This window comes from Eschrichtius robustus, chromosome 17 (genome assembly GCF_028021215.1).
Source record: "Eschrichtius robustus isolate mEscRob2 chromosome 17, mEscRob2.pri, whole genome shotgun sequence".
Lineage (NCBI taxonomy): Eukaryota > Metazoa > Chordata > Mammalia > Artiodactyla > Eschrichtiidae > Eschrichtius > Eschrichtius robustus.
The window spans coordinates 49,498,473-49,525,595 of NC_090840.1; the positions used below are offsets into that span (position 1 = coordinate 49,498,473).

The 27,123-nt window shown below is 35.3% G+C and overlaps 1 protein-coding gene across 7 annotated transcripts in view; it reads left to right on the plus strand.

Annotated features, from left to right (window-relative positions):
* VPS13B (vacuolar protein sorting 13 homolog B) overlaps positions 1–27,123 on the plus strand; it is a 765,002-nt gene that overhangs the window by 319,711 nt on the left and 418,168 nt on the right. For all 7 annotated transcript variants that reach the window (XM_068526231.1, XM_068526229.1, XM_068526230.1 and 4 more), the window contains exon 22: positions 23,007–23,134. In XM_068526231.1, the coding sequence (XP_068382332.1) occupies positions 23,007–23,134 (128 nt within the window). The remainder of the gene's footprint in view (positions 1–23,006; positions 23,135–27,123) is intronic.

Below are 27,123 nucleotides of genomic sequence, written 5' to 3' on the forward strand. Positions count from 1 at the left end.
TCCAACCCAAAATTATTAGAGATGCAAAGAAGCAGGCAACTTTGACAAGGAGGAAAACTAGCAATAGAAATAAACTGAGAAATGACAGATGATAGCATTAGCGGGTATATTAAATACTTGTACATTAAAACAGGTACTATAACTGTTCAGATGTTTGAGGAAAGATGAATACAATTTGGAGAGAAATAGAAGATATAAAAAGGAACCATGCCCAACTCTAGAGATGAAAAATATAATATCTGATATCAGAAACTCACTGGGTGGAATTAGCAGGAAAGTAGACATTGCAGAAGAAGAAATAATAAAATTGAAGACATAGCAATAGAACTTGCCAAATTGAAGCACAAAAAGAATAAAGGGGAAAAATGTACAGAGCTTTAGTGAACTGTCAGATGATAATTAAGGTAGTCACAGTAGATCTCACTAAAAGTTCATATTTGACTAGATACTTGAAGCAGGTGAGGGAGTGAGGCATGTGGATATCTGTAGAAAAATCATGTGGGATTATATGTATGTCTAGGAAATTAGACATACATATAATCCCACATACCCCTTCACTTAATAGTTAAGGAGATTGAGTCTTTAAGAGGTCAAGCAACTTACCCAAGGTTAGAAAATATTTAATGGTACTTTTTAAAAATGAAAGTTCCAGGTTATAGTAGTCATTTTGTGATTATTAGCTGCCTCTTTCATTCCTTAATGGCATAGCCAGCCCTAAAATGAGGTCTATGTAAAAATTCCTCTCTAAAACCTAATATATAACCAGCCAACTTCAGAGTGTCTTTTTTTTTTTTTTTTTTGTCAAAGGAATTGTTCTAAATTTTCAGCCCAGTTCCATTGGACTAAGCTAGTTAAGAATTTTGTGTCAGAGCTACCAACTGGATATACCGGGAAACAACTCCCCTCTGTGATGAGCATGGAGGTTCTGCCTGGCTTTAATCGGGTGTCACTTCAGTGGTGCAGTTCCTGGCATAAACTCCAAAGTGAAACACTACTCCTGACATGTTTTTTCTTCCCTGATATGTCCTTAAATATATCCTGGAGTCATTCATGCTTCCAACAAAATTAAATTAAATATTTATGATATTTCAGATATTTAAAATTTTTGTCCAGCATATGGAAATTCTATTTTATTTAGTTCTCAAAGAGACTTAAATATGAAAAATCCTGAAATTTTAAAAAGCACTTTGTTACTTTGTTTATGTTACAGATAGTGAAAGTTTTCAGACTTCCTTTTTTTTAAAGAATCTTTCTTTTGACAATGAACTTGGGCTATTATGTAGAATATTTCTAATTATGTTTTTTTCCTGACCTGATTTCAAAATATAGTATTTTTAAACTAAGCAAGAAGTCAGTAATTTAACTGTAATTTTTAAGATTGTATTAAGTTTGGCTGAAGATATCAGAAAGCCCTCAATAACAGTGATTTAAACAAGATTGAATTTTTTTTTTTGAAAATATATGGAAATAATATAATTTATCAAGGACTTGTATCCAAAATATATACGGGACTCTCAAAATTCAATAATTAGAAAACAGACAACCCATTAAAAAATTTAACAAAATTTTTGAACAAGCACTATACCAGTAAAGTTATATGTATGGTAAATAAGCACAGAAAAAGATGCTCAACATCAGTAGTCACCAGGGAAATGAAAATCAAAAGCACAATGAGATACCACTACACACCCTCCAGAACAGACAAATTTAAGAAGACTGACCATACCCAACACTGGTGAGGATATACAGCACCTAGAAGTGTCATATACTGCTGGTAGAACTGTAGCATAACAAAGTCACTTAGAAAAACAGTTTGGTAATCTCTCAAAAAATTAAACATATATCTACTTATGATATCCTTTCAGTATTTACCTAAGAGAAATGAAAGCATGTGTCCATACAAAGACTCATACTTAAATGTTCATAGCGGCTTTTAAAAAAAAAAACAACAAAAAAAACCAAGATTGAATTTTATGTCTCTCATGTGAAAGCTTTGAGTAGGCACCCAGAGGTGTTAAGTTTCTCTAAGATCAGGTACTTTCTTATTCCCCATGGGTGGCCTGTGTTGCCAGGCCTGCCTTATGGTCCACAATGGATGCTTCAGCCATTTATCATATCTGCATTTCGATGAGTTGGAAATGAGTAAAGAGGACTCTTTTATTTCTTTAAATATTGTACAGAAGTTGCACCCTTCACTTTTGCTTCACTTCTTTTGGCCAGAAACTCATCACATGATCATATGTAGCTATGCAGGGGTCTCAGGATGGTAGTCTCTATTCTTGAAGGCCACACACCTGGCCAAAACGTGTGGCTTTTAACTAAGAAAAAAGGGGAGGATAGATATTAGAGGTTATTTAGCTGTCTTTGCCACAATAACTTAAAATAGAATGTTACAAGCTGAGTTTTAGAAGAGAAATAGGAAATAAGCATTTTTCTTTTAGTGGGGATGTCAGAAGACATAGCTGGTAAAAGTATTTTCATGTCTGAGGTGTGGTTTAGGTTTTTCTCAATGAGAGATAACAGGTTTGGGAGTCATCACCGTATGAATTGTAGTCAAAGCCACAGAGTGCATAATCTCTCAGGGATACCATGCACAGCAAGATGAGAAGAAAGCCCAAAATTAAATTCTGAGCAACTTTTCATTAAAGAGTAAGGAGTAGGAGCCAATGGAGAAGATTGAGAAGCTTCATTCTGAGAAGTAGGCAACAAAAGAACGTATGATATATATATATGACACAAATGAAAAGTTTCAAAGAGGGTGTCTAACTGCATGATACGCTGTAAAGTCATCAAGAACAATGAGGCTGAAAAACTTTAATTGGCCAAGGTCAGTTGGCCAGAGGAGCTTTGGTTGTTAGGGGTTGAATGGGAGTTGAGCATGTAGGGATAGCCTCTGTATACCACTCTTTCAGGAAATTGGACTGTGCAGAAACTTGGGTATGTCAGTAGTTACAGTGAAGCAAACAGGAGAGAAGAAAAAATTAGAGCAACGGTAAAGTTTGGAATAATTTATATAGTGAGATCACAGGTCAGGTAGAATGTAAGATCTTATAAACAGATATAAGATTTAACAGATAATTGCCACTTCCTCTGAGAGAGAGGTAAGAAGATAAAGTATATACCATTATATGTCAGTTTAGTTAATTTTCTCTCCACAAACAAGTATTTATGCAGGATAAGTATTGTTATCTTTGCACGACTGCAGAGAATGTAAGAGATTAGGAAATGTATAATTTTTTCAAGTCAAGCTCCTTGTTTTTCACATACAACGAATATGTTCCTTATACAAAAACAGGACATGACATTACACTTTACCTTCAGTTTTTTTTTAATCAGTTTAATATATTACTCCAAGTTTGAAATTTCTTCATCTTAAAAAAAAAATCATTCTATCCAAGGCAGTATAACTTGTAGGATGGTTTTTTAAGGAGGGAGATTTCCAATTTGTGCTAGTAATATTTGCTCCTGAAGGCACTGATGTATTTTGGATTCTAACTTTTTAATAATTGTGGATTATAAGTAAAATGGGTCATACCAATATAGTTATCCATCTAAAAATGTTTAAGCAATCCTTAATTTGATTAAGCTTGAATGTTGAGCAGGTATGTTCCTAATTATAGTGTGGAAATAGTATTACTGTACAAGAAATACACTTTTGTGGATTTATGTATATTAGAAGTTGCTCACTTTAATCATGTAGCTTAGCATAAAATTCCATTCCTTTGTGATTAATTAGATATTTAGTTTCATTGGAAAATATTAAAGCATGAGAGTACACACTAATGCATAATATGTAATTGATTTTATTCTCTCAGGAGTAAAATATGGTTTAAAAAACATTTTCCCCTTATGGAATAGAGAAAGGTTTAAAATGCATTGAAGGGGACCTTCATGATGGCAGAGGAGTAAGACGTGGAGATCACCTTCCTCCCCACAACTACATCAGAAATACATCTACATGGAAAACAACTCCTACAGAACACCTACTGAACGCTGGCAGAAGATCTCAGACTTCCCAAAAGGCAAGAAACTCCCCACGTACCTGCTTAGGTGCAAAAGAAAAAAGAAAAAACAGAGACAAAAGAATAAGGATGAGACATGCACCTCTGAGAGGGAGCTGTGAAGGAGGAAAAGTTTCCACACACTAGGAGGCCCCTTCACTGGTGGAGATGGGGAGGTGGGAGGGAGGGAAGCTTCGGAGCCATGGAGGAGAGCTCAGCAACAGGGGTGCAGAGGGCAAAGCGGAGAGATTCCCACACAGGGGATCGGAGCCGACCAGCACTCACCAGCCCGAGAGGGTTGTCTGCTCACCCACCGCTGCAGGCAGGGGCTGGGAGCTGAGGCTCAGGCTTCGGAGGTCAGATCCCAGGGAGAGGACTGGGGTTGGCTGCGTGAACACAGCCCGAAGGGGGCTAGTGCCCCACAGCTAGCTGGCAGGGAGTCTGGGAAAAAGTCTGGACCTGCCTAAGAGGCAAGAGACCATCGTTTCGGGGTGCGCGAGGAGAGGGGATTCAGAGCACCGCCTAAACAAGCTCCAGAGACAGCGTGAGCCACGGCTATCAGCATGGGCAACACAGATAGGCATGAGACACTAAGGCTGCTGCTGCCGCCACCAAGAAGCCTGTGTGCAAGCACGGTCACTGTCCACACCTCCCTGCCCGGGAGCCGGTGCAACCCGCCACTGCTAGGGTCCCGCAATACAAGGACAACTTCCCCGGGAGAACACATGGCGTGTCTCAGGCTGTTGCAACATCATGCCGACCTCTGCCTCCGCAGGCTCGCCCCGCATTCTGTACCCCTCCCTCCCCCCCAGACTGAGTGACTCAGAGCACCCTAATCAGTTGCTCCTTTAACCCCCTCCTGTCTGGGCAAAGAACAGATGCCAGAGGACTACCTACACGCAGAGGCAGGACCAAATCGAAAGGTGAACCCTAGGAACTGTGCAAACAAAGAAGAGAAAGGGAAATTTCTCCCAGCAGCCTCAGGAGCAGCGGATTAAATCTCCACAATCAACTTGAGGTACCTGCATCTGTGGAATACCTGAATAGACAACGAATCATCCCAAAATTGAGGCAGTGGACTTTGGAGCAACTGTAGACTTGGGGTTTGCTTTCTGCATCTAATCTGTTTCTGGTTTTATGCTTATCTTAATTTAGTATTTAGATCTTATTATCCTTGGTAGATTTGTTTATTGATTCGGTTGTCCTCTTCCTTTGTGTGATTTTGTCTGTATAGCTTTGCTTTTACCATTTGTCCTAGGGTTCTGTCAGTCGTGTTTTTTTTTTTTTTAAGTATACTTTTTAGCACTTGTTATCATTGGTGGATTTGTTTCTTCGGTTTGGTTGTGCTATTCCTTCTTTCTTTCTTTTTTTATTTTTAATTTTTTTATTTTTAATAATATTTATTTTTTATTTTAAATTTTAATAACTTTATTTTATTTCCTTTCTATCTTTTTTTTTCCCCCCTTTCCTTCTGAGCCGTGTGGCTGACAGGGTCTTGGTGTCCTGGCCGGGTGTCAGGCCTGAGCCTCTGAGGTGGGAGAGCCGAGTTCAGGACACCGGTCCACCAGAGACCTCCCCCCTCCACGTAATATCAAACGGCAGAAGCTCTACCAGAGCTCTCCGTCTCAACGCTAAGACCCAGCTCCACTCAGCAACCAACAAGCTACAGTGCTGGACACCCTATGCCAAACAATTAGCAAGACAGGAACACAAACCTACCTATTAGAAGAGAGGCTGCCTAAAATCATACTAAGTTCACAGACACCCCAAAACACACCACCGGACGTGGTCCTGCCCACCAGAAATACAAGATCCAGCCTCATCCAGCAGAACACAGGTACCAGTCCCCTCCACCAGGAAGCCCACACAACCCACTGAACCAACCTTACCCACTGGGGGCGGACACCAAAAACAGCAGGAACTACGAACCTGCAGCCTGCAAAAAGGAGACCCCAAACACAGTAACTTAAGCAAAATGACAACACGCAGAAACACACAGCAGATGAAGGAGCAAGGTAAAAAACCCACCAGATCAAACAAATGAAGAGGAAATAGGCAGTCCACCTGAAAAAGAATTCAGAGTAATGATAGTAAAGATGATCCAAACTCTTGGAAATAGAATGGAGAAAATACAAGAAACGTTTAACAAGGACCTAGAAGAACTAAAGAGCAAACAAACAATGATGAACAATACAAGAAATGAAATTAAAAATTCTCTGGAAGGAATCAATAGCAGAATAACTGAGGCAGAAGAACAGATAAATGACCTGGAAGATAAAATAGTGGAAATAAGTACTGCAGAGCAGAATAAAGAAAAAAGAATGAAAACAATACAGGACCGTCTCAGAGACCTCTGAGACAACATTAAATGTACCAACATTCGAATTATAGGGGTCCCAGAAGAAGAAGAGAAAAAGAAAGGGACTGAGAAAATATTTGAAGAGATTATAGTTGACAACTTCCCTAATATGGGAAAGGAAATAGTCAGTCAAGTCCAGGAAGTGCACAGAGTCCCATACAGGATAAATCCAAGGAGAAACATGCCAAGACACATATTAATTAAACTATCAAAAATTAAATACAAAGAAAAAATATTAAAAGCAGCAAGGGAAAAGCAACAAATAACATACAAGGGAATCCCCATAAAGTTAACAGCTGATCTTTCAGCAGAAACTCTTCAAGCCAAAAGGCAGTGGCAGGACATATTTAAAGTGATGAAAGGGAAAAACCTACAGCCAAGATTACACTACCCAGCAAGGATCTCATTCAGATTTGATGGAGAAATTAAAACCTTTACAGACAAGCAAATCTAAGAGAATTCAGCACCACCAAATAAGCTTTATAAAAAATGCTAAAGGAATTTCTCTAGGTAGGAAACACAAGAGAAGGAAGAGACCTACAATAACAAACCCAAAACAATTAAGAAAATGGTAATAGGAACATATATATCGATAATTACCTTAAATGTAAATGGATTAAATGCTCCAACCAAAAGACATAGACTGGCTGAATGGATACAAAAACAAGACCTGGATATATGCTGTCTACAAGAGACCCACTTCATGCCTAGGGACACATACAGACTGAAAGTGAGGGGATGGAAAAAGATATTGCATGCAAATGGAAATCAAAAGAAAGCTGGAGTAGCAATTCTCATATCAGACAAAATCGACTTTAAAATAAAGACTATTACAAGAGACAAAGAAGGACACTACATAATGATCAACAGATGAATCCAAGAAGAAGATATAACAATTGTAAATATTTATGCACCCAACATAGGAGCATGACGTCAATACATAAGGCAAATGCTAACAGCCTTAAAAGGGGAAATCGGCAGTAACAGAATAATAGTAGGGGACTTTAACACCCCATTTTCACCAATGGAAAGATCATCCAAATTGAAAATAAATAATGAAACACAAGCTTTAAATGATACATTAAACAAGCTGGACTTAATTGATATTTATAGGACATTCCATCCAAAAACAACAGAACACTCAAGTGCTCATGGAACATTCTCCAGGATATATCATATCTTGGGTCACAAATCAAGCCTTGGTAAAATTAAGAAAATTGAAATCGTATCAAGTATCTTTTCCGACCACAACACTATGAGACTAGATATCAATTACAGGAAAAAATCTATAAAATTACAAACACATGAAGACCAAACAATACACTACTTCATAACCAAGAGATCACTGAAGAAATCAAGAGGAAATCAAAAAATACCTAGAAACAAATGAAAATGAAAATACAATGACTCAAAACCTATGGGATGCAGCAAAATCAGTTCTAAGAGGGAAGTTTATAGCAATACAATCCTACCTCAAGAAACAAGAAAAATCTCTAATAAACAGCCTGATCTTACACCTAAAGCAGCAGTTAGCGAAGCAAGAACAAAAGCAGTCAGAGAAGGAAACAGAGAAGGAAGAACAAAAAATCCCCAAAGTTAGCAAAAGGGAAGAAATCATAAAGATCAGATCAGAAATAAATGAAAAAGAAATGAAGGAAACGATAGCAAAGATCAATAAAACTAAAAGCTGGTTCTTTGAGAAGATAAACAAAATTAATAAACCATTAGCCAGACTCATCGAGAAAAAAATGGGAGAAGACTCAAATCAGTAGAATTAGAAAAGAATAAGGAGAAGTAATTACTGACGCTGCAGAAATACAAAGGATCATGAGAGATTAGTACAAGCAGCTATATGCCAATAAAATGGACAAGTTGGAAGAAATGGACAAATTCTTAGAAAAGCACAACCTTCGTAGACTGAACCAGGAAGAAATAGAAAATATAAACAGACCAAACACAAGCACTGGAATACAGACTGTGATTAAAAATCTTCCAACAAACAAAAGCCCAGGACCAGATGGCTTCACAGGCAAATTCTATCAAACATTTAGATAAGAGCTAACACCTTCCTTTTCAAACTCTTCCAAAATATAGCAGAGGGAGGAACACTCCCAAACTCATTCTATGATGCCACCATCACCCTGATACCAAAACCAGACAAAGATGTCACAAAGAAAGAAAACTACAGGCCAATATCACTGATGAACAGAGATGCAGCAATCCACAACAAAATACTAGCAAGCAGAATCCAACAGCACATTAAAAGGATCATACACCATGATCAAGTGGGGTTTATCCTAGGAAGGCAAGCATTCTTCACTATATGCAAATCAATGTGATAAACCATATTAACAGATTGAAGGAAAAAAGCCATATGATAATCTCAATACATGCAGAAAAAGCTTTTGACAAAATTCAACACCCATTCATGATAAAAACCCTCCAGAAAGTAGACATAGAGGGAACTTTCCTCAACATAATAAAGGCCATATATGACAAACCCACAGCCAACATTGTTCTCAATGGTGAAAAACTGAAACCATTTCCACTAAGATCAGGAACAAGACAAGGTTGCCCACTCTCACCACTATTAGTCAACATAGTTTTGGAAGTTTTAGCCACAGTGATCAGAGAAGAAAAAGAAATAAAAGGAATCCAAGTCTGAAAAGAAGAGGTAAAACTGTCACTGTTTGCAGGTAACATGATACTATACATAGGGAATCCTAAAGATGCTACCAGAAAACTACTAGAGCTAATCAATGAATTTGGTAAAGTAGCAGGATATAAAATTAATGCACAGAAATCTCTTGCATTCCTATACATTAATGATGAAAAATATGAAAGAGAAATTAAGGAAACACTCCCATTCACCATTGCAACATAAAGAATAAAGTACCTAGGATGAAACCTACTTAAGCAGACAAAAGACCTGTATGCAGAAAACTGTAAGACACTGCTGAACGAAATTAAAGATGATACAAACAGTTGGAGAGATATACCATGTTCTTCTATTGGAAGAATCAACATTGTGAAAATGACTCTACTACCCAAAGCAATCTACAGATTCAGTGCAATCCCTATCAAACTACCAATGGCATTTTTCACAGAACTAGAATAAAAAATTTCACAATTTGTATGGAAACACAAAAGACCCCGAATAGCCAAAGCAATCTTGAGAAAGAAAAATGGAGCTGGAGCAATCAGGCTTCCTGACTTCAGACTATACTACAAAGCTACAGTAATCAAGACAGTATGGTACTGGCACAAAAACAAAATATAAATTAATGGAACAGGATGGAAACCCCAGAGATAAACCCATACACATATGGTCACCTTATCTTTGATAAAAGAGGCAAGAATATATGGTGGAGAAAAGACAGCCTCTTCACTAATTGGTGCTGGGAAAACTGGACAGCTACATGTAAAACAATGAACTTACAGCACTCCCTAACACCGTACACAAAAAGTAAACTCAAAATGGATTAAAGTCCTAAATATCAGGCCAGACACTGTAAAACTCTTAGAGGAAAACTTAGAACACTCTATGACATAAATCACAGCAAGATCCTTTTTGACCCACCTCTTCGAGAAATGGCAATAAAAATAAACAAATGGGACCTAATGAAACTTAAAAGCTTTTGCATAGCAAAGGAAGCCATAAACAAGACGAAAAGACAGCCCTCAGAATGGGAGAAAATATTTGCAAATGAAGCAACTGACAAAGGATTAATCTCCAAAATGTACAAGCAGCTCAAGCAGCTCAATTTCAAAAAAAACAAACAACCCAATCTGAAAATGGGCAGACGATCTAAATAGACATTTCTCCAAAGAAGATATACAGATTGCCAACAAACACATGAAAGGATGCTCAACATCACTAATCATTAGAGAAATGCAAATCAAAACTCCCATGAGGTATCACCTCACAGCAGTTAGCATGGCCATCATCAAAAAATCTACAAACAATAAATGCTGGAGAAGGTGTAGAGAAAAGGGAACCCTCTTGCACTGTTGGTGGGAATGTAAATTGAAACATCCACAGTGGAGAACAGTATGGAGGTTACTAAAAAAGTAAAAATAGAACTACCATATGACCCAGCAATCCCAGTACTGAGCATATACCCTGAGAAAACCATAATTCAGAAAGAGTCATGTACCACAGTTTCATTGCAGCACTATTTACAATAGCTAGGAGACGTGGAAGCAACCTAAGTGTCCATCGACAGTTGAATGGTTAAAGAGGATGTGGCACATATATACAATGGAATATTACTCAGCCATAAAAAGAAACGAAATTGAGTTATTTGTAGTGAGGTGGATGGACCTAGAGTCTGTCATACAGAGTGAAGTAATTCAGAAAGAGTAAAACAAATACCATGTGCTAACACATATATATGGAATCTAAAAAAGAAAAAACGAAATGGTTCTGAAGAACCTAGGGGCAGGACAGGAATAAAGATGAGACACAGAGGATGGACTTGAGGACACGGCGAGGGGGAAGGGTAAGCTGGGACGAGGTGAGAGAGTGGCATGGACATATAAACACTACCAAATGTAAAATAGAGAGCTAGTGGGAAGCAGCCGCATAGCACAGGGAGATCAGCTCTGTGCTTTGTGACCACCTAGAGGGGTGTAATAAGGAGGGTGGGAGGGAGATGAAGAAGGAGGAGATATGGGGATATATGTATATGTATAACTGATTCACTTTGTTATAAAGCAGAAACTAATATGCCATTGTAAAGCAATTATACTCTAATAAAGATGTAAAAATAAATAAATAAATAAAAATATTATTCAGAAAGTAATCAGAGAACTTAATGAAAATATAGGTTTATTAAATTGCTATTTTCCCTTTTTTACTTTGTAAGAAAATTTATTTTTATTTCTAAACCTAATATTTATGGGAAAAAGTTTTAGCAGTCTGCAGATTTTAACATTCTATGTAATTTTCAAATTATTTTGTAAGTTGTTTCTGCGCTATTCTGGGGTATACACAGAGTTTATAATCTGATATGATTTCTAAGCTTACTCTCCTAAAGGATTCCAATAGATGCTGGGTGATCATTTGATATTTTTGGTTGTAACCATAGACTAGAATTTCTTAACACTTGATTTTTTGATGTTTCACGAAACATCCCTTGATCACTTGATGATCATCTTTTATGGACATATCTGATAATTGCACCACTCACTTGGCCCTACTACATACCTGAACTTGTTGCATTGGTAGTGTTCATTTGAGTCCTCAAGTAAATCATCAGCTCAGAAAGAAATGTAACTTATACTTTTTTTAATGTGCCTCCTACTGTGTGCAGCAGAATGCTTATAGTGTCTGCTGGTTTATTCCAAGAATGTGTTCAGTTTGTTAAGCAAACTAGGTTTATTAATTTTTATATTTAAATGTACTACAGTTTGTATAGCATACGCATAATGTCTTACCTTCTTGAAACCTCAATTGTCGAGAATTAGACCAGTGATTATTTCATATTTAATTTAAAAAAATACTTGTTCCCTTACCTCCTTGGTTCCTTTTTTATTTCTCTAGGACAGTAAAACAGGAGATTTATTTATGTATGGTTTCTTTTAATATGTTCAAGTTCTATTCTCATTGTTACTTTGAAAGTAGAATATAGACTCCACTGAATTTTGTCAGAGGAGTTAGCTTTAGAAGGTAAATTATTTTAATGCTGAGAAGTTACTTTTAAATTCTACATCATGTTGGAGTTATTTTACTGTGATTACTGTCCTCACTGCCTTACTTCTTTCCTTTTTAAATGTCCTAGCCCAAGCCTGGATCAAAACAAAACAAAGTAGAAAAAACGAACAAAACTACTCTTTTTGGTTTCCTTGAACACAGCTGAGACAGGCTCACATTTTGTTAAAAGCATTACAATAGTAAGAGAATGAATTAAAACAAGTACAGAGAACACAGACTATTTGAAAGTAGTTTATCTTTAGAGTATTAGTCTTCAAACTTTTTTTCTCAGTACTTTCCTATAGGTAAAAAATTTCAAGTAAGCATCCGTAGTATATCATTTATTGATTTATACACTAAATGTGTGTATCACTATATTAATATAGAGCATGTAAGAAAATTTTAATTTTAAAGTTTAAATCTTATTATTCTGATAGAATTTTAATAATACATCAATAATATTGTAGTGAGAGTAGTAGTATTGTGCTTCATTTAAAAAGTTTAATACTTTTTTTTTTTAATATATAAATTTGTTTATTTATTTTTGGCTGTGTTGGGTCTTCACTTCTGTGCAAGGGCTTTCTCTAGCTGCGGCGAGCGGGGGCCACTCTTCATCACGGTGTGCGGGCCTCTCACTATCGAGGCCTCTCTTGTTGCGGAGCACAGGCTCCAGACGCGCAGGCTCAGTAATTGTGGCTCACGGGCCCAGATGCTCCGCAGCATGTGGGATCTTCCCAGACCAGGGCTCGAACCCATGTCCCCTGCATTGGCAGGCGGATTCTCAACCACTGCACCACCAGGGAAGCCCTAAAAAGTTTAATACTTTAATTATAACAGAGTATTAAACTTTAGTTTAATACTCTGTTATAATAACAACTTAAAGATTTAATTCTTAATTCAGTTTATTTCAATAGTTAATTTTAATGGCTGACATAATTGAAAAGCCACCTCGCTGAGATTCATCGATCCAAGAGGGGAAATGGCATCATTGATGCACTCGGGACGCTTATTTTTCATTCTCATCCATTTTGAAACTGTCTAGTGCGTTTCCATCTTTCTTATATAAATAAGGTATTCTTTCCATCTTTAATGGAAAGATGTTGCCTTTTTCTTTTAAATAAGTTAGTGGCATCTTTATGTATTATTATTTTTTAGTTAGTGGTATCTTTAATTTGTATGTTTGGCCATGTGTGTTTTACAGGAATCTTTTAAAAGTATATATCCAAATTATGAGGATTAATTTAGTTAAAGGTACATAATATAATTTAGTTAAATGTAGATAACAAAATTTATAAATTTGATTAACTGTATATATGTAAATTGTAATATGCCACAGTTAACTGAAAACAAAGAGAGAAGGGCCCCTGCCAGTTCCTTCCTGTTATTGAACATCTACTCCTCCTTCAGTATATTTAATGTAGTATTATGTGTTTCCTTCTGACATGGGGAAGAGCCTCATTGTTATTCTACTTTACTAGATATTAACTGTATGTCTTTCTCATTTTTAGATAAAAGTAAATATGAATAAATATTCTCATATTTGTCCCCTAGAGAAATGGATGGTCTCATAGTTTTGTGCACCACATTTTTGGAGGACACTGCTATATTGGGATCCTATTATCTGGAAGTTTAGCAAAACCTAGAGAAAGTCTGTCATATGGGTCCCAGGTGGGAGGGTCCCAGGGAGCCAAGTTGAACTGAGAAAAGTATTGGCTAGTGTAAAGTATTGGCTAATGTAGTTCAGGAAATCTTCTGGGGTGGAGAATAGATTAGAGGAGTAAAAACATCATTAGCATCTCCAAATATGCAGGCTTAGGCAGAAAGGCACTGGGATAATGACCAGTAAATGTGGTAATGGAAGAAGTGAGAACCAGGTGAGCTAGGCAGAGCATGAAGGTGAATGGTTCTTGAGGAAGTAAGCCCCATGATACTCTTAAAGCATTTTGTGGCACTTTGGAGCCTATGCAGGCTGTGTAATGATACTACAAGGGCTGGGCAGGTGCAACTACTAACATTGCCTGGTTTTCTCCTAATAGGTGATTCCTTTACAAGAGAAGACACATTTCTAAATTAGAAAGGGCTCTGTGATAGCAAGAGACAAAAACTGTATTCAAATGATTTTAAGTAAAAAAAAAAAAGGGGGGGGGGATATTTATTGATTCTGATAACCAAAATGGTAAGAAAGGCAAATACAGTATAAATCTTTTCTTTGGAATCACTTAGAATCAGACTCCACACCATGAGAACTCTTGTCTTTTCATGTTGGCTTCTCTTTCTCTTACTGAACATATTTTTTCTTTGACCTAGCAGTGTACATGGCTGTGGTACCTCTGGACTCATGTACTTAACTCTCTCTGATCAGATAGATAGTGATCTGGTCCAGTATTTGTTGAAAAAATACTCGAAGTGGTTTTTGTTTGGCCTGTCATGGCTCATGTGCATACATCTTGGACAATCACTGTGGCCAAGGAGGTTAGGCATTATGATTTGCCCAGTGGTAGCCAGGTTGGGCCATGTGTCCACCTCTGTGTTCAGGGGCATGAGATATGATACCAGAATATGTAAGGATAGCAGAAACATGGTTCCTGGGGATAATTTTTGAGAGTCAGTCAGCTATCCCAATTCATGTCTACTAATTTTTCATTTTATAGGTAGTCACAGCAGCTTTAAAACACAAAATGTTGATTATATAACACTTAGACTAACTCACCTTCACGCATTTCTGTTTCGATAGGAATAAGGTAAATGGATTATGAAGGTATTGCACACATGAATGGAGGGCAGGGTGAAAAAGAATTTAGAACGACATGGAATGCGTAAGATTGCAGACTTTATGACAGGTTTTCATTTGTTTTGTTTCTCAACCTAGAGTTTATTCAATTGGGGAAAAGGAATTAGGAGGTGTTTTGTTATATACAGTTTTGAAAATACAGTTCTGCTTTGTACAATTTATTAATTTTGCAACTTTGTTTCATTATAAATAATTTTTTAACAGATCATTAGTTATCATAACACAATCTAAAACCTGTCAGTTAATTTTAATTTTCTTTGAGAACATATTGTGATGTTAATAAGTGCATAGAAAGGTTTTCCAATATAAAGTTCTTCTTTGGAAATAAGTAAGTTATTCTAGTTTTTACACAAACTGGCAAGAATTCAGCAAAAGTTCAACCAAATTGTTTTGTATGCAGTCTTCTCCCCCCGCCTCCCTTTTTGCAGTCAGAACAAGATTATAGTTTCCAGATGAAATTCTGAATGTCACATAGTGATGACATATATTTTCCTGGTTGGCTCGGCATGAGATGCAATTTTGCATGCCATGTCACGCTGACTTGCAGAATCCAAAAGCCATTATTTCCCAAGGGGCTTTCAGGAGTGATAGTATCAAATGTAGTTTGTATTTTGATGAAAAGTATCGGGGCATTATTGCAGTTTCTATGGCAATTTGCTTAAAGGTTTATATATTATCCAAACTCCACAAATTTAAAAATAGAATTACTATGTAAAGGTCACTTTTTCTTCACGTTATTTAATTTTATATTGCCAAATAGAGTTGCCAAAAATCATGATCAGTGTAAAATATAGATCGAGAATTAAGAAGGTATAGTAGAAAAACCAGTAGATTAGTGACCAAAAAAACCAGTTTTTGACCCAGTTCCTCTCCCTTTTCAAGCTAACCTCAGACAGCCACATTTTTTATTCATTTATAAAATAGTAATAAGTATACCCAACTATCTCACAGATTTAAGTCTTGTTATAAGACTTAAATAAAGTAAGATATGTGAAAGTTCTATAAAGTGGTAAAATACAATTCAGGTAAAAAGTAAAGATGACATTTTTTTATGTTTGCATTTTAAAAGGAAAGCTATAGGGTTCAAGCAAGGTGAAGCTTATTTTAGCTATTAGTTTTTGACACTGCAGTGTAATTTTATTTTTTCTTTTCTTTATTTGATCTTAATCATCCTAAAGCTGCCTTAAAACCCAGTATTTCCATTCATGCCTACATAATAACATGTATTTCACACTGATGATCTTTCTATTTTACATCTGTTTTAACTGGCTTGCTTTATTATACCAGTCTTTTATTTATTTTTTCTTCTTTTCTTCTTCTTTTTTTAATGGTGTCTCACATTCAGTTGCCTAGACATCTCTGTGTATCTTACAGGCCCCTAAAGCCTAACATGTATCAAATCTGTACAACTCTGTACCTTCCCCTACCACTGTTGACCACGTTGCTCAAGGCCGAAACCCAGGACTCATCCTTAGTGTCTCCTCCTCCTGTCCCTTCTGCCTCCAAGTTATATCTTGAGTCTTTTTGTTTCAATCTGTTTGTATGTTGCTTCCCTAGTCAGAACTGTATAATTTATACACAATAAAGTGTGGTGTCCTAATTAGTCTCACGGGTGTTGTTTCCAGATCATCTCATCATCAATTGTCTAGATGACAGCAAGAGTCATGTTATTAAAAATCTAAATTGGATCATTTTATTCCCTACTTGAAATGCTTTTGTGACTTCCTATTGCACTTAAGATAAAATCCAAACTCCTTACCAAGGCTTACATAGTTTGACCTGACCTAGTCTCTGTTGGGTTCTTCCATTCCATCTTTTGTCATATTTTGTTACATTGATCCTCTTTCATTCCTTCAAACACTGCATGCTTTTTCTTGCTTGGGATCTTTTGCATATTCTGTCTCTGTTTCCATTGCTCTTTTCATAACTATGTACTTTTCATACTCTGATACTCTGAGTTTTTATTTAAATGTTATCCTCTCAGTAAAGGAAGCTTTCCTTTTCAGTCTTTCTAAAATAGGTCTGTGCCACTCCTCAGAGATACCCTACCATAGCACCTCTTTTCTGTCCTCATAATGTTCATCATAGTTTTCCCTTCTTTTGTTTTCTGTCTCTTCATCCAGAGTGTATGTCAAGGGCTGTATTTGACTAATATACTTTTGTATTCCCAGAATCTAACAGCTTTTCTGGCATTGAGCAAACAGTAAATAATTGTTGCATGAATGAATAAATTGTTTTTCTTTTGTTATTTTTATTTAGGGGCTTAATAATCACGTTCCTTAACATTATTTACCTTCTGTCCTTTAATTGATTTAAATTGACGTCCTGTAACTTTTCAAATCTGTTCCCAGATTTCCCAGGGATATTTATTGAATATTTGGGAGAAGGTAGCAGCTTGTGGTACACTTCAGATTGGTACACATAGTCTTTCAGGATATTCCTGCTACATCAGAAATTTACGTATATTTAAAAATATTTAACTATGATAATAGTCCAGGTACAACCTGAGATATTGAGGTAAATTTTTATCTTTAGTCAGATAATCAGTAAGTATAACTTTGAGTTCTTTCAGTGTTCTTAGCTCTGTGCTAAGTACTTTGGGAAATTATGAGATTATAGAGGAAGGGCCAAATCTAATTTGGGGAATTCAGCGACCATTTCTCAGGAAATGGCATTTAAGGTAGAACTAAAACAATAGGTTGATTGTGATAGAAAAGAAGTCATTTTGTTTCAGATCTGGTAACCTTCAAGTTCTTTTCTATATCTTATAATCAATTAATTTTTAATCATCATTATTCTCTGTATTTAAAGTACTTTAATGAACTTTTTAACATACATTACAACATTTAACGTGAACAGTATTCTTGACATTGGACATAATTATTATTAACTTCTGACACTTAGATTAAATTGCTTTCCCAAAGCCATATGGCAAATGGCACAGCTGAAACCATAAGTTGACTTTAAGTGTGGTACTTTTTGCATGGCATAGAAATGAAGGAATAATATTGTACCAAGTTGGATGATACATGCCTAAGAAGTGATTATTTTAACCAGTAAAGTCTGGGTCTCAAAATTACCTTATTTATTGTTGAAAACAAGAAGTGTAATGGATATCAGAGTACAATCTTAAATGTAGGGTTTATATAGCTCCAGTGAGAATGAACAAATATATTTTCTGAACTATTTGCAGTACCAAGATCCTTAGTAGAAATATACATTTATTATGTATTTGGTAGAAATGGAAGCCATTGCACAAGGTATGAAAAAACAGAAGAGGTATCATAGCATAGTAGTTAAAAAGCCTGGACTTTGGAATTAGACTGCTTAGTTTCTTATTACTGTTTTGCCGCTTATCAGCTGGGTGACTTAGGATAGGTTACTTAACCTCTCTGTGATCAGTTTCCTTATCTGAAAATGGTGATAATAAGAGTAAATAATAGTGTCTTCCTCATGGAGTTGTTATGAGGTTTAAATTGGTGAATATTTGTAAAGCGCTTATAGCAGTCCCTGGCATGTAGTAGATGTTACAGAAGTTTCGGTTAAATAAAGTATGGCTCAAGATTGGCAGTTTTATGGAGTATACATGTGCTACCTGTGAAATATACATGATTACAGAAAAAAAATTTTTCTCTTTTTAAAAAACAAACTTGTCTTCCTATTGTCTTTTAGATAATATGATGGATTGAAAATTAGTATATCCAGGAATCTAAGAAAAAAAAAATGGTTCTGAAGAACCTAGGGGCAGGACAGGAATAAAGATGCAGACGCAGAGAATGGGCTTGAGGACACGGGGAGGGGGAAGGGTAAGCTGGGACGAAGTGAGAGAGTGACATGGACATATATACACTACCAAATGTAAAATAGAGAGCTAGTGGGAAGCAGCCGCATAGCACAGGGAGATCAGCTTGGTGCTTTGTGACCACCTAGAGGGGTGGGATAGGGAGGGTAGGAGGGAGATGCAAGAGGGAGGAGATATGGGGATATATGTATATGCATAACTAATTCACTTTGTTATAAAGCAGAAACTAAAACACCATTGTAAAGCAATTATACTCCAATAAAGATGTTTAAAAAAAAGAAAATTAGTATATCCAAAATAGTGTGCTTTTACACTTCTAATGGCCAGATCATGCTATTTAATGAGAATTTTAAACTGACTGTGTTTTTCATTGCTTTTTGGAAAGCACTTTTAAGCCACATATAGATTTCAGCACCTCCTTTAACTTCTTAAATCATTCTATCAGCAAATTCAGCATTTACAATAAACGTGTGGCTTTTTTGGTTAATAGTGACTTGAAATATTACTTAGCAATCAGGTAATGGTGCCCCATCTGCTTGATAATATTATCATTTATTAGATGGACTTATTTTCAGACTGTGATAACATTATTTATACAACACTAATATTCTGTATCAGTAGATTTTAAAATTTGACCATAAGCAACTTTTGTGGAAACCTTTGGTATCCATGGTTTCAAAGAGTTTTAAAATTTGGTCTTGGGACTCCCCTGGTGGTCCAGTGGTAAAGAATCCGCCTTCCAATGTAGGGGATGTGGGTTCGATCCCTGGTCAGAGAACTAAGATCCCACATGCCGCGGGGCAACTAAGCCCGCATCCTGCAGCTACTGAGCTCGTGCGCCTCAGCGAAGGTCCCACGTGCCGAAAACTACAGAGCCCACACTCTCTGGACCCCACGCGCCACAACTAGAGAGAGAAAACCCTGATACCACAACTAGAGAGAAGCCCTCATGCCTCAATGAAGACCCCGCGTGCTGCAATGAAGACCCGACGCAACCAATAATAAACAAAAATTTTGTCTGCATTTAAAAAATATATATTTATAGAATTTATTTTCTAGAGCAGTTTTAGGCTCACATTTAAATTGAGGGGAAGGTTCAGAGATTTCTCACATATTCCCTGCCCCTACACATGCATAGTCACCCTCATTATCAAAATCCCCCACCAAGGTGGTACATTGTTATAGTTGATGAATTTATATTGATCCATCATTATCACCCAAAGTCCATAGTTTTCATTAGGGTTCACTCATGGTGTTATACGTTCCTTCAGTTTGGACAAATGTATAATAACATGTACCCTCCGTCCTAGTGACATACAGAGTAGTTTCACTGCCCTAAAAATTCTCTGTGCTCTGCCTGTTGTTGCTCCTCTGTCCTTCCTAACTATTGTCTCCATAGTTTTGCCTTTTCCAGAATGTCATATATTTGGAATCATACAGTATGCAGCCTTTTCAGATGGGCTTCTTTCACTTAGTAATATGCATTTAACTTTCCTCCATGTGTTTTTATGGCTCATTTCTATTAAGTGATGTGTAATACTCCATTTTCTAGATGTACCACATTTTTTCTAGCAGTTCACCTACTGAAGGACATCTTGGTTGCTTCCAAGTTTTGGCGATTATGAATAAAGCTTCTCTAAACAGCTGTGGCTTTTATGTGGTTGATCTACATTTAAATTAGTTAGTTAAATTGGCAGAGTTCTGTAATAAGTTTATGTAGCCATTTTCTTCTCATAACTGCTAAAATATAAAAGAATAACAATGAAGTCCAAGTAAATGGAAAGTAAATTAAAGTGTGTTTTATTTTAAAAATTATAATAGGTAATTCATTGTTGTAAAACATTAATTCTGAAATATACAGTGAAAAGTTAAACACCTCCTCCCCCTTACCCCTCATCAATTCCATTTTATACTGTCCTCAGAGGTAACCTCTGTCAAGGGTTTGTATTTTACCCTTCTATAACTCTTTCTATGTATGAGATAGACAAATACATGCTCAAACTCACATACTGTTTTAAAAACATATTTGGATTATACTACACACATATATATATATATATATATTTTTTTTTTCACTTCATAAGATATCAAAAATATGATTTCTGTCATATGTTTAACTGTTCCTCATTTTTAATTGATTGAATTACCATCCTTATGACAGGTATTTCAAAGTTAATTTAACCATTTCCTTTTTGATGGACAGATAAGTTGCTTAGCACTTTCTTTCTCCCCTTACCCCTCCCTCCCTCCCTCTGTTTCGCTATTTCAAATAATACTGCTGATACTAAACATTTTTATAAATTGTTGGTATGCATGTCTCATATGTTTTAGTATTTCTGTAGCATAGGGTCTTAGAAATGAGATTATTTTTTATAAAAACTTGCATGTTTAAATTTTGATAAATACAAAATGTCCTGTCTTGTAATTCCACTCTGTGGACTATACTTATTTATATTCCCTGTATACGAAACATTCTAACAAGGAGCTTAGATAATGTCAGATTTTTAAAAATACAAACTAACTCTTTAAAATGTTTGCCAAATGACAGTTGAAAAGGATATCTGTTTGTTGCCTTAATTTTTCATTGTTAGCAAAGTTGAGCTTCTCTTAATAAGTTTATTGGCTAAATTATATTTTTCTATGAATTATCTGTTCATATTCTTTTCCATTTTTTGTTGTTGTTTATCCACATGCTACTTGGATATCTTCATCTGAACATGTAATGAAAACCTCAACATGACCGTTCTAAAACTAAATTTCTTTTCCTCTTGATTCTCCTCCCGTGCAGCTCCATTCTTCCGTTTGATCAGATGTACAGCCTTGGCGGCGTCCTTGGTTTGCTTTTCTCTCTTACTGAACTTCTAGTCCATCAGTAAATCGTGTTGGCTGTATCTTGGAAATGGATACAGGAATTCACTGTTTCTTCCTACCTCCATTGCTACTACCATGTCTCACGACTTGTCTTCCTGTTTTAATACTTGATCTATGTAGACAGTTTTCTGCACGGTAGCTAGAGAAATTCTCTCAAAATATGTCCATTAATTTCATGAATGTATTTAGAATCCATCTTCATATTCTGGCTCCCTCAAAGTAAACCCAGCCTCCTTACCATGGCCTATGTAAGCCCTGTATGGTTTGGTCTCTGTTGATAGCTCTGACCTTGTCTCCCACTTCTCTCTTACTCTGTTCTAGCCATCCTTGCTTTTATACTGTTGCTTGAAAATCCTAAGTACACTCCCATCCTGGGCCTTCACATTGTTGTTCCATCTGCCTAGAATGCTCTGCTTCCAGCTCCATGGGTCTCTCTCAAACTGTTTTTGTTTCTTTTAAACAAACATTTTTTGAATTTCTAATATGTATAATGTGGTAGACTGTGGGATTATGAGAATAAAAGGTTTATGCTCCATGCCGTTAAGATATTGTAAATCTGCAAATATGTGACCCAAATTGAGAGGAGGGGGAAAGTATGCCTAGATACAGCAATTGTCATTCTCATAGTGGTGATATGGTAGCAGTTACTTTGGAGACCGTCCTATGATCATCAAACTTAACTTAGTAAAAGTCTTGAAAAGCAAGATCTGATTTATTTATTTTATGGTATTTAAAATAGCACCTATAAATTATATGTTTGCATTAACTTAAAATATATAAATACATATGGATCTGTCCAGATGTAATATATTGTTATAAATAATTATTTAACTTCTGAAATTTACATTATAAAAATTGTCAAAGTTCTCTAAGTTCTTTATTTTAGATGAACAAAATTTTTCATAACATATAACTGCCTTTTATGTGATCAATGCTTCTTTTGGTTACCATCAAAAAAAAAGAAAAAAAGAAAAAAAATGGAGAGATACTATGAGTAAGCTTTTGTTATCAGGAAAATTCATATACAGGAAGATACATTTTGTATCAATTTTGGATGAAGCAAGTGCTTTGTAGTTGAATTTTCTTTTTCATCAAGTAAGATTTTTATTGATGTATTAACTTCATGCTGAGAAACGAACAGATTGTTAGGTTACAGTTTAATAAATTTTCACAATGTAAACACATCCATGTATTAAAAAAATAGAACATTACCATTGCTCCACAAACCTACCTCCCAATTATCAATCCCTGACAAGAGCCATCAACACTCTCTTGAGTTTTAACAGATTAGGTTTGCTTGGTATTGAATAATTGTAAAAATCAGTAATTCTTTAAGATAAAATGATCTAATATGATATTTTATAATCTCATATAGAAGTTTTAATTTTAAACAAGGAAAGAAATAATATTGGAAGTATTTTCTGTATGTTTATGTGAAACTATAAGGTACATTTATGTTAAATAACTCTAGCTATTCTTATTCTTAGAATCCAGACCATTGTCAGTTCCTGTGAAAGCCATGCTGAATATAGCTGAAGGCTGTAGAAGTCCTGAAGAAAGAATGAAAGAGTTTATTGGAGTAGTATGGAATGCAGTAAAGGGTCTCACACTGCAGGTAAAATGAAAGTTAGGATATCATGGTTTTAATTTTTATGATTCCTTTTAATTTTTAATACCTTTAATATTGGTAAAAATTTTCTCACTGGTGACACTCATGTATACCATCTCATTTTCATAATTTAAATGAAAACTATTGGTGCACTTTGCATATTATTAATAAAATGATATGAAACACATGCTCTTCCTGATAAAGTTATAAAATTACACAAATTTTGAAATGTTATTTGAATTAAAAAAAATAATTCATTTTACTTTTTGTTTCTTTTAAGCATTATTTGAAATATTTTAAATGGTCAATATACCAATAACATTCTTATCTCAGTACTGAAATAAAAAACTTAGTTGGAATTAAAATGAAAGGGTTATCTAATTATTTTTCCTACGTAATTACAAACCAAATATGAAAATTGTAACTATCTATTTTATTGTTATTAAATTTTCTTCTCACTTATTTTCACTTTTAAGTACACATAATTTAATCTTACTGAATTACACTTCTTCCAGATCATGTTTTAACTGATGAAAATACACAATTAAATGCTTATCTCATTTCGTAGGAATTAGGTAAGGGTAACTCAACAGTTTTTCAGTTTTTGTGTAGATTTTTTTTCCTCTTTGAAATGAGATATGAAAGACTGATAACAGAGGCATCTTTATAGAATTTTATGTGTACCAGACAGTAATATCTAAGTACTGGGGCCTTTCATTTCTGTTTAAGATGTAGAAAATTGCAAAAGAATGTTGCTCCCACCTTATGAACAAGAAAGAACAAGGTAGATGATCTCTAAAATTAAACCAGGATGCTTCACCCACCTAAACTGCAAGATAACAAATATGTGCTGTTTTTAGCTGCTACATTTGTGGTAATTTGTTATGCAGTATAGAAAAGTGATACAAACACCTATGCATAGCTATAATATAGTCTGATTACTATAACAAAACCTTATTAAATCACTTTTTAGAAATATATCTAAAAACATCTCCAGTTCCCTAATATCATCATGTAAATATGATTACAGTTGATCCTTGAACAACATGGGTTTGAACAGTGCAGATCCACTTATATGTGGATTTTTTTCAATACTTCAGTACTACATGGTCCGTGGTTGGTTGAACCCGTGGATTCAGAACAGTGAATACAAAGGGTGGACTGTAAAGTTATATCTGGATTTTCTGCTGCGAGGGTTCAGTGACCCTAATCCTTGTTTTGTTCAAGGGTCATCTGTATTTGAAATACTATTTAATACAAGAGCCAGTAACCTGGGTTTTGACAATCTTTTACAGCCTCTCTTTTCTGAGCATGCTGCTTATATAAAATTAAGAGAAGAGGGGGGAGAGAGAAAGTGTTTTTGTCATTCTTTTGTTGTTGACTTTTTCACAGACATCAGCTATGTCTTAGCAATCTCTGCCAGCATGAGGCCTTTGCTGTTAATATTATCCTAATAACTCCTCGTGTTGACTTACCTGTGTTCCTCCTCTAGAGGTTCCTTTGATGCATTGGTGGCGTGAGATAGGAAGGTGAGACAACATGAATGCAGGAAACATTTAGTGCCTTTACATTGTTTGAGATTGATTGTAGAAGCAGAAAACAGACAGTGTTCTTAAGATATTGCTGAACATTTATATTCAATGTTACTTTCTTTAATCTATAATAAAGACTATCTCCTTATGATCTCTTCCATTGTATATCACTAAGTCCTTGTATAGACATTTACCCATGCCACATGATAGAGCTAACTAGACCATGTGTGGTTTTGCTCCTGGTAGCTATTTATATTTATTCACTTAATTATATGTAGCTTCTCTTATGATAAGATCTTTAATCTCAAGGGACATATATTACTGATGGGAATGAGGATGGTACATGGGCAACCTTATCTCAGTTTTATTCTTTTTCTCAATTTGGTCAACCTCAATCTGCATTCTTAGCTTACTCCAGTCTGTGGTCATAAAAAAATAAACTTAAGAAGTCTTTCTTATTTCTTGTGTTTCTACATAATGCCTTACTGACCTTTATGTGGTCCTCTAATTGCACTGTTTTAACACATTCTGTTTCTACTATTTAAATCACCAATAAAATAAATGTTTTTTCCCTGATGAGTAATACCCATCCTCTTGTTATGTATTATTTTGTAATCTTCTAGAGAGAGTAATCTATGGTGTATTTAGTAGTCAATAAATGTAAATGCTAAAGTGATTAGTAAGTTAAGAAGACGAGTAACTAGTTTGAGCACATATTTCTACTATAATTATTATATAAATAACAGTGAACTCATCTGATTATAATTCAATCTGAGGTTCTAAATTATAGTTTGACACAAATAATATTTCATGGAAGAAAGGAATAATCCAAATATTATTAGATCTCTTTCTAGCACTTTACCTTACATGTCATTTTTTTCGTTAGCACTGTACTTTAAGCCAGTTGTATTCAGAAGTTAGTTGTATTTTGATTTCATTAAACTGGGACCAAAAACTGTGGTAGGAAAGGTATGTTTTCTTTGTGTCTTTTCTGAGACTTATTTAGTGTGTAATAGATTTTCATGGACATATCTCTTAAATTTTGATGTCTGTGCTACTACAAAAATTTGCTTTCTTTTGACTCTCATCTACAGCTTTCTTTTCCTGGCAACACAGCTCCTTTCTTTTTTTGCTCAGTTTTCTTCCTCTATTCTAGTGAAACTGCTTTGATACCAAAATAAGCTTATATAGTATTCATTTCATATGTATGAAATATGTATATGCAATATATATATATATAGAAATAGAAGTTCTACTATAGTGGGACTGTAACAGATCTCTTGGACTTTATGTGTCTTTTTAATATTAATTATCTTGTACTTTCCTCAGAAATGTAGCTCTGGAGTTGATGAAGAGGTGGAATATAATTTGAGGATTGGCTCCAAGGCCCTATTGCTCTTTAATATGTCCTACTTCACTTTATGAAAGTTCTTATATCCTTTCTGTTAAACATTGTATTTCCCAAAAATTTCTGTTGGAATATAAGTATTTACTTAACGATCATAAGCATGTTAACCTTTTAGTACCCTAGTATAAACTTGTTTATTTTTTAAAACAGCTAGTTGCCTAGTAATACATTATAGAATGCTCTTTCCCTCCATTTTTCTTTCATTCATTCTCACATTCAGCACTTAACATTTGTTATAGATCATGCTAGATGCTGAGGAGACAAAAGAAATATAACAGTTCTGTTGGTCTAGCAGTATAAAGGCAAAGAACCATTCTATGAAGCATTTTGTGGGGAGTGTCTCTTAGATCCCTTAGAAAACTCTTATGATCCAAAAGAAAAATGGAGATGTCAAGGTAAATGTCATTTACTGAAAGGATACCTAGGGCATGCTCTGCCAGGTTCATGGTGAATTTGGATACTCTCTCAGATTAGTATTTATTGATTTATAGAATTAGATGACTTTATAGCATTCTCCAGAATATAATAGCTATAAAGAATATATAGCTGTTTGAAGTTTACTTTGGTTCTAAATATTATTTCATGATGATATAAGTAATTGTATCCAAAATAACCTCATTCCCTTTACCCATTCCATTAAAAAAAAATGGACTAATTTAGTGTAATTACCCATTTTTGATATCGTTTTGAGAAGTCGTTGTAACAGGGACTAAGAAAGCTAGTATTAGGTTACCTGATAATTTGACGGCTCTAGGAAAATCTTCCAATTTAAGATTCCAAGCAATATGAGATTGTTATGATATTTGTAAGCCAATAAGTAAACACATGAATATTCCACAACATAAGATATTCTGGCGAACATCCTCCTCTGCCCAGGATGAAGTAACAGGGACCAGATTTATCTTGCTGCCTGAAACAACCAAAAAATGGATAAAGTATATTAAACAATGGTTTCAAAACGCTAGATGATAGGGAAAGTTAGACAGCAAACCCTGAGAGACTTAAGGTAAAGTCACCAGAACCTAGTGACTTATGGATTTGGAGAATAAGAGAAA